The sequence below is a fragment of the Bos indicus x Bos taurus genome, chromosome 10 (genome assembly GCF_003369695.1).
Source record: "Bos indicus x Bos taurus breed Angus x Brahman F1 hybrid chromosome 10, Bos_hybrid_MaternalHap_v2.0, whole genome shotgun sequence".
Classification (NCBI taxonomy): Eukaryota; Metazoa; Chordata; class Mammalia; order Artiodactyla; family Bovidae; genus Bos; species Bos indicus x Bos taurus.
Genome location: NC_040085.1, coordinates 55638242 through 55652888, shown reverse-complemented (window position 1 = coordinate 55652888; position 14647 = coordinate 55638242). Strand labels below are relative to the sequence as shown.

At 37.7% G+C, this 14647-nt stretch overlaps 1 protein-coding gene across 2 annotated transcripts in view; it reads right to left on the bottom strand.

Annotated features, from left to right (window-relative positions):
• Positions 1 to 14647, bottom strand: part of FBN1 (fibrillin 1) — a 264525-nt gene that overhangs the window by 100958 nt on the left and 148920 nt on the right. For both annotated transcript variants that reach the window (XR_003513124.1, XM_027554069.1), the window contains exons 14-19: positions 12964 to 13089; positions 11087 to 11209; positions 7854 to 7976; positions 6643 to 6795; positions 2980 to 3033; positions 1287 to 1412 (exon numbers count right to left, since the gene is read on the bottom strand). Coding sequence is in view for 1 of the 2 variants with exons in the window: in XM_027554069.1 (XP_027409870.1) it covers positions 1287 to 1412; positions 2980 to 3033; positions 6643 to 6795; positions 7854 to 7976; positions 11087 to 11209; positions 12964 to 13089 (705 nt within the window). In the remaining variant the exon portion in view is untranslated. The remainder of the gene's footprint in view (positions 1 to 1286; positions 1413 to 2979; positions 3034 to 6642; positions 6796 to 7853; positions 7977 to 11086; positions 11210 to 12963; positions 13090 to 14647) is intronic.

The following is a 14647-nucleotide window of genomic DNA, read 5'->3' as shown; positions in this document are numbered from 1 at the left end:
GACCTGAGGATTAAGAAATAAAAGAGCCAATCCCTGGAATTTTCTGGAAAGTGGCTGGAGTGGATCTTTGATTTCTAACTTCATACTTCTGAACACAACCTGAAATATGAACATGCATGCTCAGTCAAGTCCAACTGCTTGTGACCCCATGGATTGTAGCTCGCCAGGCTCCTCTGTCTATGGAATTTTTTAGGCAAGAATCCTGGAGTGGGTTGTCATTTCCTCTTCCAGGGGGTCTTCCCGATCCAGGGATTGAACCCATGTCTCCTGCACTGCAGGAGAATTCTTTACCACTGAGCCACCAGGGAAGTCCTGAAACATGAACATCCTTCTGATGATAATGGGACCGCCTTTGGAATAGACACTAGAACTCTGAAAGAAGAATCCCTTCTGCGTCCCAGATTCTCTATTTGCTTCGCATGGGGTGATTTCAGGATAAAGTTAAAACATCTCTGTGTCTTTCTGGCATGTCCAAATAAACAATGATTTTTCAAGTCTGCCAATGTAGAGAGGCTCTTATAGAAAAATGAAATCGTAAAACTTTTGAGATGAGTCTAGTTTGAAAGTACCATGTGTACTCAAATAACAACTATACTCTCCCAAAAAAAGGGGCCCTAAAATTAAGGGTACGAGAGAGAAAGAAATCATTTCTCAAAATTCAGTATATATCATAAATGTAGACTTTTCCTTCTGAAAGGCCAGGTTTGGGCCAGCAATAAAAGTTAGGGAGACAAAAAGAAACCCACTAGTCAAAATAAGAGGGTGTTGTGGTAAGTCAGTGTCTCCCGTGATCTGCTTCAATCCTCCATTTTCTTAGGTACTTATTTAGCCTGAAATATGCGGGGAAAGCTGATTTGAATGGGGGCAGAGAAGATGCTCTGATTTGTTGTTAGTTCTTCTTATGTGAGTGCAAATGCCACACATTAAGAAGGAAAGCAGATAAAAATACTTAAAGTAAGATTTCTGCTTCTTTGATAATAAGTGCTATGTCTACTTTGCCCACAACAACAATTGGTAGCAGCCTTAACAACAAAGGCATCCAGTTGGGTAGCACTCAGCTTCAACCTGCACAGTTAGAGAACTGTACCCTGTATGAGAGGGATGGTTGCCATGGTCCACCCTTGATGTGGTTAAACAAAAGATACAAGCCGTCAGGATGCAGCTATGCTGATACCCCTAGTATAGAGCATCCATCTGTCAAGTCCTTAAGGTACCCAAGCAGTTTGCTCAAGCAACAAAGAATGCATGATGCATGAAACGTCTTAGAAAACAGTGAAGCTTCTTACCAACACAGTTTTTCCCAGTTGAATCCACTTCATATCCTGAGTTGCATATACATTTGTAGGTCCCACGGAGATTTTCACAAATTCCATTTGGGCAAATATCAGGATCTAATGCACATTCATTTATATCTGGACCACAAAAAAAAGCTCATAAGCATTAACATGCTAAAGTAAATATCAAATGGACTGTCAAAAAATTACAATAAATGTAAAGATATCAGGACCTTGTGAAAATAAAAAAAGCTTATTCTTGATAAGAAACTTGATCCCTTTTTTCTTACTGCAAGATACTCTGAATCAAGTCTTCCCTCCATCAGTCCCTGAGAGGAAACTGGCATCTGAGCTAGAACTACAAGGTTACCAACCCTTAATCAAAAGGAGAACCCTTGGACTTTCTCTTGTCCAAACACCGAGATGGGAAAGTAGATCAAATACAGAGTCCAAGTTCCTATAAGTGGTCTCCCTGCCATCAGCTTGTCCCTCTTCAATCTACCTTCTATATTGCCACGAGACAGCCTAAAAACAAAGTGATTGTGTCATTCTCAAGGTTCAGACTTTTGTAGGTTCAATAATATCCTCATGATTAAATTAAAATATGAATGCTATTTAGTTGCTTTAAATCCTTTACTCTGCCATGACCAATACATAATGCCCTCTTTACTCTGTGTTGGGAATGCCTGGAGCAAGCCTAATCACTGGTTCAAAATGTGCATAATCATCACCTGCTCTGGAAACACCTTTGCTGCTCTGGCCAGATGAGGATGAGCACCTTCTTCTGGGTGCTCCCAGACCAAGGAGAGCCCTCATAGTCAAGGGTGATGCAAAGTGACCATCAGTGAGTGGCTACTCTCAAGTCTTGTTCCCTGACTTTTCTATAAATCAAGATTGACCTTTTTTCTTTCCCAGATTCCTATCAGAATTTATTTATTCCCTACTAATTCTTTCATTATACAGTTCCTTACTTCTCTTTTCTCCTCCAAATATCTACCCCACCCCAACCCTATGTCATCCATACACACTGATGAAACCAACCAAGAGAATGAACTGACAGTCAATTCAGCCATAATTCTCTTGAATCAAATCATTTAGTTTTATATTAATAAAGTAATCTCTTCCTCTTTCTTATCTGTGTTTACACTTGTTCCAATTCTCCCTTTTAATTTCTTTCATGGCACCAGTATTTCTCTGGTTCTAACTCCTACACTTAAACATTTCATTTTCTTTCAGCTAACTGCTATCACTGCCTGCTACGAAATACAAGATGGATCCCTATTGCCATCTGTTAATGACTGACCCCTTGTTAGTTAAGAAAATGTTCAAAATGTGCAGGGGTTCACCTGAACTTGTAACCCTGAATTGTGCTTGACAGCAGTAGACCCAAAGGAGGGCCAGGCTGCCCCTTCTCATAAATGAGCTACCACAGCCACTGTATCTCGCTCACATCGACCACCCTGGGAGAGGACCCGATACTTCAGTATGAAGTCCCACACCCACACCCAGCAACCCCAGGACCCACTGAGCCACTGTTCTATTCTGCCACTGGGGGCTTCCAAGTGTCCCAGGTAGATCACACCGTGAGAGTCAGAGAAGGGGTTCAGATCAGACTGGTGTAAAGGGACCAACTGGAAACCCACAGGAAGGCCCAGGGCTGCCTCTGCACATGCTTAAGGTAGTAAATTTCAAAACAAGTCCTTACCGCTGCCTGCTGACGTTATTCCTGGCCCACTGCTGCAGAGTGCCTGATACTCCGCTGCAATAAATTAACAGATAGTAAATGATTCCCTTGTTTGCAGAACAGGTCGATCCTGCCCTTGGCTTTGCACACATCATTTCCTCCAAAGAGAGTGGAACTGAAATAAAGTGGTAACAGAAAAGGAGGCATCCCCCCCAGGGGGAGTCACACCAGGGCTCCCATTTAAAGGCTCCGCAATCACCATGGAAAACGACTTGTAAGGATATACGCAAGTTCCAGCAATTCCTCGTGCAAAGCGCTTTAGGAAAAGGTGTTTTTCCTATGACTTGATTTTGTTCACCAGGGAACACTTTACACTTACAGTGAAATGTGCCTGTTAAAATGTGGTTTCTTAACTGTTAATAAAACTCTCTCCCACCATCTTGGGAATACATTTTTTTCTTCGTTCGAGCTTTTTTTTCAGAACAAGTTCTTAACATTTTCTCATTTCTCTGCAAATTCTCTAGCCTTCCCTCACAAGAATACGAGGGTGTGTACACCTGCATGTATGTGTATTTTTAGAGTTAATATTCATCAGGATGCCAGACTCATTCTATATATTAAATCCATAGGGTAAGTATTGCAAAACGTTAAAACTGGATCTTATTGAGGAAACGGCAGTATAGAGAATATGTTCCCAAATTTGTGATGGAATCAGATTTCTATTTCTTAAAATCCATACAGTGTTTTAGACACAATTCCAACAATATTTAGATGAACCTAAGAGTGAATGATGGAAATAAGAACTAATAGGAAATCACACTTAATCCCAGGAAAAGAAACTAATTTTCCCATAGTTGCCTATGGATTCAGGCAACTAGAGTTTCATAGTCAAATGCAGATCCTTTGTGCTTAAGCAATAGGAGAATTAAAAATTAGGGATGGACCTTTTTAACAGAAGCCACTTGCACCTTGGTGCTAAAGCAAACACACCTATAATTCCATGTGACAGAAAATTGCATTCCTGATCATAGGGGATGCAAAGAAGTTACACATATCCAAAAAAAAAAAAAAAAAAAAAATGACTGTTAACCCTTCAGAGCCTCTGTCTTCCAGCAAACATAAATTTGAGAAAAGCGGTAAAACCCCTTACTTTTTAAAATCATCTTAAAAGGGGCCAAAAAGGGAACCAATGGGAAGGTGGCTGCCACTGTGTTTGAAAGCCAGAGACTGGTGGCAAAAAGAAATACATCCTCTTTATTTTCTCACTTCAGCAATTAATTAAAGCACTGGTGAAATAGCGTAAGTAGTGAAACAGGGAAAAAACAACATCATGCCAGTTTTGCTAAAAGCAGTTTTATAATTAGCACTATATTAGTTGATGCTTGGCCTAAGTGGAAGCAAATTGTGGTCGTTATTCTTTTCCATTTGGGCAGGAGCTGGTACTGTAGTGAATTCAGATCAGCATGGGTTTGAACGCTGATGACAATGCTTATTGCTGAGGGTCTCGGGAACAGGCCCTTTCCCCTCTTCTAGTTTCCTCTTCTATAAAGTGTAGAAAAGGATACCCAACTCACAGGGTAGTTCTATAGATTTACTGAGAGAACATGTAAAGTGCTCAGCACAACTCAAGCACTTAATACATGGTAGGTGTTCCTGAGCTAACTTAGTGTCGTGCCCCAGAGACAGTAGAATAAGGGCAGAAGAGAAATTCCTAATCATCACTTTTCTGACTGATTGCTACAAGGAGTAAATGCTCAGCAGTCAGGGAGATGTATCTTCATATATAGTTTATTTGACTTCCAGAGCACAGAGATGAGCTTTGCACTTTAAATGGTTAGTGTTTCATTAAAGTGTCTAAACACATTTTTTTCGGATACTTTCAGTACCTTCTAAAACTCCCCCTCTCTCCTGAAATAAGGGACATCCTACGTTTTGATCCTTCATTATTTGGCATTTTCATTTATCAAAGAGGTGGAGAAACCAAACTGAATGGAACCATTTCCACAAGCAGACCACTTTTGTGTAAATTCATTCAAATATAAAACAGAAGCTAGTGGAACTAAGCTTCAAATGTGACTGTCTTTAAGCTTTAACGCTTAAAGAAATCTGCTCTCTTTGGGTCATCTGATTATAAATCTACCTCTTTCCCATGTATCACAAGAATTCTTTGAAGATGTACTTGGTCCAGAGGAAAATGTAAAAACAGAGAAATGTATGCACCAAGGGTCCTGGATTCTAAGTTTTGGGTATTCTGTTCATTCAAGACATGAACAAATCACCTCCATTCTTGTGTACTAGGTTTCAGGATACTCATCTACCTTGTAAATTCAAAATAGGCAAGGAAACTACTTTGAAAAGTTAAAGCAACATACAAATGAATAATATTAATAAAACACTACTATCAAGTTACATGGAAGTATCTTTTTAGATAGAATTACATTTGTATATTATATAACCAAAGTATTGTTGCAAACATGCATTTCATTGATTAGTAATCATATAGTTAATGATAATTTGTATATTATTCACCAGGCAAAGCAGTCATCCGAAATAAAGCTTGCTTTCTTTAACTGGCATTCCCCCAATTTAAAGACTTTAAAAGTCTTCCACTTCACTTTGTCTAACTTCTTATAACAGATTTTAATTGCTGTCTGATTTCAAATAATAACATTCTCATAATGGCGAATGCTTAAAAATTGTGAGTTCATCTTTAATTGATAGTATCTAGGCCAGAAATAAACTAACTGTATCTCACATGTAAATCAACCAGTCAGAGCTATGTGTTTTCAATATTAGGACTTACTCTATTTTAGGACATTAGATGCCAACAGCCAAGGTACCTTAAAATTACGTTCAAATGTTGACAGTCTATTGCTTTCATTTCGATAAACTATTTTTGCCTTATAAATAGAAATAATTTACAACTGGAGAGGATCTTCTGGATTATCTAGGACAATTCATTTTCAGATTAAAAGGCCAAGGAATCCTTTTCCATATTATTCAATTTCATAATTGTTTACTAACGTAAACCATCTCAAATCCTTTTGAAATTAGGTAAGAAAATTTCCTAAATAAACAAAAATTCACCAAAAAACCTGAACCCTCCAATTAAGTAATTTGCCTGCCTGTGGCTGGAGAGCAGAATTCTGACTCACTGACCAGTTTTCTTTTCACTAAGCTGTGTCACTTCGAATTGAGAAAAATACTTTTTCCCTAGAGTGGAATAAAATCATTTAGGGAACGCACACCTAAGTCAACATGAAGGATTTGAAAAAAATTCACAAATGGACTTTTGGAAAAAAGTTGGAAACAGTCAAGTAATCTGAAAATTATTTATTTTTACACTCTGTAAAATTCTGCTTTTGTAATAGCTCCTGCAAAATGTAACACTGTGAAACAACTTTAGAAAACAAGGTACGTTGCATGTACCCTAAAGAACATGAATATTACCGAGCTGGAGAAATTCAGACGGGAAGCATAAATGTGCAGCCTAATCCAGATGATAGCTGAGTTGGTGGGTAATGTGTGATCAAAGCCTGACCAGCCCTTTTCAAGACCCCTGCAAGGTATGTGAGGTACCTGTAGAGTATCATGTAATCTTTCCCCGTAACTTCCATAAATACAAAGACTGAAGATGGGGGCAGAAGGCTGGCAGTACTAGGGCATCCCCATGACACAACATACCTGAATTCTGTGAAGGACATGGTTGGCAAGGTTCCCCGAAAGCATACTCAGTGCTGGCACAACAGCATTCAGACTTGGTAACAGCACCAAACAAGGGTTTGACACACTGGCCTCTTTTGTATCCACCATAGCATGTGCTCCGCATGTGTGTGTCTGAACAGGAAGAAGCATCTGTCATCACACTATCATTTCCAACAGACGGGAACCCCCCAGGTTAAAGTTGAAGCTGGCTTTATTTAGCCATTGTCACTGTTCTTACTCACAGAGAATGCCTCTGGTATTAGGCCTCAATAGAAAACAAAACAAATTCTTCAGCTTCCAAGCACTGGAAACCAATTACTAGAGGCTTCTAGTTTTCTAGGGACTATTATGGTTTAGCCACTGTGAAATCCTTAAGGGCTAGGATTATACCTCACTCACTGTTTTCTTCCCCAGGCTTGTACAGAGAAGGCAGTTAATAAATGATGAATGAATGAGGGATGATCATTCAATTTCACCACATGATAAACAAGATTTTTATTAGAAATACAGCCCACTCCAACATAATCATACAATTATTGAGTATCTGAATTAGATGTGCTTTCAAAAAGGAGGATGTTTGATCTGTAAAATTATATAAATCTTAGCTATTGGTCTAACTAAGCAGTGTCATCTTTACCACCAGGAGGGGATTTCCAGCTATGACCAATCTTTTCCCAGTTCAAAGGGGATTGGGAAAAATTCCCTTTCTTAAGAATAATTTGGATAAAATTTGTATCTATTTATTAACAAATCAGAAATGTCTTATAAAGCCACAAAAAACTATTATCATATAAGTTCCTGGATCATCTATATCCTCTTTGGAATTCTCTACCTCCCTTTGGACATTCAGTTCCTTAGATGAAAATGAAATGTTCATCGTGAGATAATTAGGGACATATAGGTCAATCCAAAGACCATTATCAGCAAAGGAGGGCTGGAGAAAACTGAGGACAACTAGGACAAGGAAGAAGGAGAGGTGTGGAGTCCTTTGGTTTTCATTTATCTCAGCTCATCTTTCTATCCCTTGAATTAATATTCACTTTATAAGGAAAAAAACTGACCCCGTTGGTCTGTTGCCCACAGATATTAACTGTATCATACCTGCTGCAGTAGAGAACATTTGCCATTGGTTGATTTTACTGACAGGAGGTGGATCTCTATAGTACATCTAGTTATGGCCGTGATCTTACCAACACACACACGTCCGTCCAGACCCACGGCCAGTCCAGGAAAGCATTCACATCGGTAGGAGCCATCAGTGTTGACGCAACGCCCATTCATGCAGATCCCAGGTGTTTCACACTCATTAATATCTGTGGTGGGGAGAAGCACTTATTAAAAATGAAGTCACTTCATCTAAAACCATAATGTGCTTACAAGTCTAAGACTTGAAAATAGAGAAGGTTTACAATAATGTGCAGCATCAACAATAAAAGCTCAATGAGATGCATTTCATTTTCCTTGGAGGAAAGAGGAACGAAAACTGAGAGATAAACTGTCTGAGTTTATTTCTTTTCCATATAAAGCTATTTCAATAACATTCTCCTGAGATTTTTTTTTAATCCAAAATAAGAATCATAAAGCAAAAACAGAATTGGAAGAAGAAGGAAAGTGACAGCTAAAAGACAAAGGGTCTTGTGTAATGTTTCACATGGCAGTTCTTCCAGGACTGTCAGAAATCTAGCTTGATAATAAACTGCATCTTTGACCTGGGCAGGAAGCTTCTCCTTTTGGCATCCAACACGCAGACTGGTGTCCATTCCAGTTATCACTCATGCCTTAACTCACGCTTTAAATCTCTGGGACAATTAGAAAGGCATAAGGAGACACAGAACTAAAGCCTAGATGGAACACCATAAAAAAGGAACAGAAAATGAATATAGATGATTTTGATGACCGTTCCAAGCCAACAACAGCAGTGTAAGCAAATGGAACCCAGCAAAGAAAAATCTCTCTTACACATTACAAATATTTTACAGGATCATATGTGTATATTAGGGAGGTCTGGTAAAAGACTTTATTGGGCACATATTAATAATAGCAGATATTTTCCCCCTCAATATGGGGAAGTAGAAATGATACCAAAATTCTGTTTTGGAAAACATATAACACTTAGAAACAAGGCATTTTATAACAACTCCGTTTATAATATACAACGAGTATATGTGAATATTTCCTTTCTTCTGACCTTAAAAAGGCAAATTGAGACTGAAACACCTCTGCGTTTTACTCAGCTTGTGTTATTTGGCACAAAATACATTCAGATGGTCCAAGATTCCGTGTACAGATTGTATTTTAAAACAGCAGTTATATTTAAATACATGAACTCGAATTGGTTCAGTTATTCAGGTCACTTTTTTGTTCAAATTGAGATCTACAGTAAAGCATGGTGACTACAGCCTGAAAAGTAACACAATGTCTTTTTACTGGGGACAGAGATGGAATGGGGATCCAGAGAGCATTGCTCAGAGTGAGCGGCCTCAACCTTCAGAGAGTGATCAAGGGAGGCTGGTCATCAGATTAGTCAACTGTAGAGATTAAATTAGCATTGTTCATTCAGCTTTGAACAGTCACAGCTTTGGGGAATCAGAACCAAGTCCTTAGCACTCAGAGAAAATCTTACTTAGTGATATCAAGAGAAAAATTATGGAAAAGAAATAACAGCATATAAGAAATTTCTTTCCTTTTTCTTCCTTTGTTCTTATTACAGTACATGCATTCCATTTACTCTATATATCAAAATAAAGAAGACATAGGGAAGAATAGGAAGCATTCTTCCCTTCTCTTTCTAGCTCTGTTTCTTAAGCTAGAATGGTAAAGTCAGAGCAGAACTTTTAATCACCAGGCACTTTCAAATGAATGGAACAATCCGTTTATCAATAAGACACTAGTTCACTAATTGCAAACAGTTGCAAAACCTAGTTTCACCTATGAGGTCATAATGTGCTCTGAAACAGTTACATCAGCATCATCTATTGGCCTCCCTGAAGAGGCTGTGGCCTGGGTCACTGGCAGCCTGTAGGCATCGAAAGGGAATCTTAGCAAGCTCCAAGGTAAGAGGAGTGTGTGTTCTCAAAAAAGGTCTGTTCACAAAGGGGCTTTCACATTTCCTTGTGTTATTTTATTTGGAAGCCTAGTTCCAAATATTCCTGCAATCATTCCCTTCCCCTTTCTTTCTCACTTGTACAGCACTTAATCTAACAATCTGGTGCTTTGTTGTATGCTGTCTTAATATTTCCATGTGTTAATCTTGTCTTCCTGACTATAAGCTCCTCCCGACACATAGCTCAAAAGTACAGAAACTTCTAATTTTTAAAAAAAGAAAAAAGTTTCTCTTGCTGTGAAGGCAGATTTGCACACTATTAAGAGCCACTGATGTGAAGGTCATAGAGAATGTAGGTAAACAACCAGGGGCTAGAAGCTCTTTCAAGCCTAGAGAAAATACACATCATGCAGAAGACTTAGTAAACACAAGGCTTTCTACCATAACATCTTTACCAAAGCTGCCCACCAGGGGCACTCAGAGAAGCACCATACAACTTGCTCCTGCCTTCTCAATCTTGAATCGCTTGACACTCTACACTTATACATCTGAAGCTACAAGCAGAAGGCTTTGAATGCATGCCGTATTTTAGCAGATTTCCTGGACCTGTTTTGAGTATGGTGTTCCTTGAGAGTCTGGTTCCAACTCAGATCTTGGACACACATGCAATAGTTACTCATCCTTAACTACATTAGGCAGGAGACACCAAGCACAAACTTATCTCTGATGACTTTGCTCAGGACCTCAATGTTCAACAGCACAAATAAAAATTTTCATTTTCCTTCACTACCTGGAGCAAAAAGATATTCCAAAAGTTACAGAACTAAACAATGGTTCCTGGTTCCTTTATTTCTTCTGTTTTATCTTATTTTCCCTTTTTGCTTAATGTGACTTGATAAAGTTTAAATAAGTTGTGTTTCTTAAAATATTTTGAGGTAATTACTAAGAGATCATGGTAGTAACTGTCTACAATATTTTGTTCAGTGAAGATACAAGAGGTGGCAAATGACAGCCATCAAGAAGCCAACTGCAATTATTCCTCAACTACAAGGAAGTGATGGAACTCAGCTTATGCAATAAGATGCTCACGGCTGTTGGTAGTCCAAATGAAAGTTCAGCTTCTCATTAATTTTCTATGGAGCCTGAGATTCTTTTGAGAAGACACCAAAACACTCTTTCTGAAATAAGAACAGCCTTCTGAGTATAAACCGTAGCTCTCTGGATGGCTTAACTTAAGAAGAAGTTCCAGTCAGGTTTACTAATCCAGAACTAATGGTACTATAAATGGGGAGAATTAATAGGGAAATGTGGTAGCTTTAAGCAATGTAGAGAGGAGAAAAAACAGGTGAAGAATATGACTGAGAGTTTCATAGCACAAACCTTTACAATAACGCCCATCTGATGCCAGTTGAAATCCAGGTTTGCAAATACATTTGAAACTGCCATCTTCGTTGATACACATTCCATTAAGGCACATATTCCTTATGCTGCATTCATCCATATCTGAAAAATAGAGAAGATGTATTGTCTTAACAACCAGATAAGTAAGCTTACAAAGGAAGCCAATCTGGATCAATATAATTTTATTTCTTCACATATCTCTACTTCTTGTTATTATTGTCTAAGGTTAATTTTCATCCAAATTATAGCATACAAAGAGAAGAGTGACATATGAAACATGAATTTAAGTTCTCAATTTTTGACCTGTGTTTGCAAACTATAGGCCTAAACTATAGGACGTGGATATATATATACACATATGGGCTTCCCGGGCGGTGCTAGTGGTAAAGACACAAAAGATGCGGGTTCTGTCCCTGGGTTGGGAAGATCTCCTGGAGGACAGCATGGCAACCCATGCCAGTACTCTTGCCTGGAGAATCCCATGGACAGACAAGCCTGGTGGTCTACAGTCCATAAAGTCGCAAAAAGTTGGACATGACTGAAGCGACTTAGAAAGAATGCATATATACATATATATGTATACACAAACATATACAGATTATGAAATATATATGTATATATGTATACACATATGTATATATATTACATTCATGTAGAATTATATAAATATGAATTTTCATATAAATACTGGGTTGGCCAAAAAATTCACCTTACAGAAAAACCTGAACAAACTCTTTGGCCAACCCAGTATATATATTTAGAGATTCATATAACTTCTAATATACTGAAAATAAAAACAAAATCAAAATTAAGAATGATGAAATTTGAAATGTATTTAGGCTACTTCCTGATTCTTTGAAAAGGAGAAACCAGAGAACTGCTTGTAGTTTGCATTTTAATAGGGGTAGGATTTTTAAAATGCAAGACAATTATAGAGCACAGCCATGACAGCTAACCCTTAGGATCCCTTGATCATGGGATATTTCTTGAAATTCATCAATATGCTGTTTGATTTAACATTGCAGCTCTTAGGAGGCACTTGCTCTTCTAGACACAGTGTGTTTTCACTTACAGGCTTTAGTCAGACCAAAGTAATTTATGATTTTTTCTTTTTTAAACAAGATTCTATCCCAACTGAGAATTTTGGCATTAAGTCTTTGAATTGAATCACTGAGATAATATTCTGCCAAAAATGTTTCTAAGAACAATTTTGAAATTCTTTTAATGTATGAATAGATTCTTGGGGTCTTTCCCAAAGACGTTGGGAAAGATGATAAGGAGCATTCTTCATTTTTTGCTAAAGGTCTAAGAAGTAGAAACTCATCAGTAATTGTCATATTCTCAATTTCAGAAAAAATAGGCAGAGGAAAAGACAGAATGAAAAAGCCCAACTCAAAGTCAGGTGATTAATTCAACAGGCAATATGAAGGCTGACTCTCAATCATCAATATTTCTCTCAAATTTTACATTTTCAGATACTCATTAGTAATATTTCATTGCTACACACTTTAAACAAAAGACTTTTAAGTGACTGAAGAATGCATGATATTAGGTGTGTTCTATTTTTTTTAATGTACAAATTCTGTTTAAAATTCATAAATAATGATTTATGCTATAGAAGTTTCATCATTAGGAATCTTTGAAAAGCAAGCTTGGCTCCTATATTTAAAATGTTACTTGACTCACACAAAAATGAATTAAAGGAATTAATACTATTGAAAACTTAGGTTTCCTCCCAGATAACCACAGGTGAATATATACCTTTTACTAAGTATTTGACCTTGTCTTGTTAAAGGTTTTTGGTACTGAAACTGCACCGGAAAAAGCCAAATAACATTATTATTACATTGTATTACCTTCACAGTTCTTCCCATCTCGTGTGACGTGAAATCCTGCATTACACACACAATGGAAACTGCCATCCGTGTTGATACAACGTCCATTATTACAGATACGGCCATTCTGTAAACATTCATCAATGTCTAAAAAGAAAGAGTTAAAAAGAAAGAAATAGCTTTATTTAGGGGATTTAAAATTATTTTACTGCTCCTTCTCACCATCTCCAAACTCATGATCTTAGTCTTGGGTTTCAGTTACTAAATAACATCCTTTAACATAAATTCAGAATTAAACAACATGAAATATAATTAGGATGACTAATAAAAGTTTGAAAGACATACAAAAGAAAAGATGCTGACATAATAGCATTCAATTTAACTCTAATTTCTAATAAGACTCCCTAAATCTCAATTCTGTAAACAAAATAGGTTCTTCTGTATCATTTCCTAGCTAATTTAATAAGCCAGAATATATCATTATTTACAGTGAGCTTTGGCCGATGTCTTTTAAGACATGATCAAAAAGGCAAATCTGATGATAGCTATATCAGAATAATTAAACAGAAATGCCATTTAAAAAAAACAGTTAAAAAACTTAATTCCATCTGAAAACTATCAATCATTTGGCTCTTAAATGTCTATCTTCCTTATGGCAATTCTGGTCCAAATACAGTTTTGTTTATAAATTCCTAGTCTCTTTTATAACTTTATGAGTATTCTGTCTACCAAACAAAATATTGGTACTTCGGGGATATTTTCCATTTTTTTCTTTTGTGTTTAAAAATTATGCCAAATTAAATAACAGAGCAGGATACAAAAGTGTTAAAAATGACAATAATTCAAACAACCTGCATCTGATCTCGCATTTAAAGATTAATAATTAACGTAAAGTGGACAACAAGGTACCCTGGATTATCTATTCCCCTCAGTTTCCAGGCTACATGCCTGGATGAACATCAAAGGGGATGAACACAAACCATCCTGTCTACCGAGCACATAACCTATGCCAGGGCTTATTCCCCAGGAGACAGAGGCCAGGGCGCTGAGCAGAGCTGGATGGGAGCAGACCTCTCCACGCTGAGTGGGGGCCACGTGTCCCTGGGTATAAGTGCTCTAAAAGTCCTCTGGGCGACAAGAATGTGCACTCATGGCATACTGGTTATTCTGACTGTCTATCCTGTGTCTGCACGGTGTCTTGTGGTTGACCCTCAGACGCACTTTCTTTCTGGGCAGATCCAGCAGTGGTTTCCACACGAGTCATTGGACTAGCTGAGGCAGTCTGGGCTTTCCTTCTGTCTGATCTTTGTGCCAACAACCTACAATCGTTTTCTCTCTCATGTATTTCTTAATCCTTACTAAAATCTGACTCGCTCCATACTCTAAAAAAAAATAGTAAAAAGCCACATATTCTTCAGCAGACTTTTTTTTTTTAAACATTTTATAATCTACTTTTTTTTTTTTTTTTAAGGATTCTGTAATCTATGGAGGCCCAAGGATAAAATAAACAGGATAAAGAGTTCAGCTTTTTCTCTCCTCGCTAATTTGAAAATGCTATCGGGGCTCCGCTGCCTTACAAAAATAAATGAAAAGCTTGCCATTCAAAGTCTCGTCTGTGTTTCTGTATGTTTCTACTGTCCCCTTCTGTTCAGTTCCTCCTGTCCTCCTTCTCAGCTGAGTATACAGCCTTTCTGACCATTCTGTG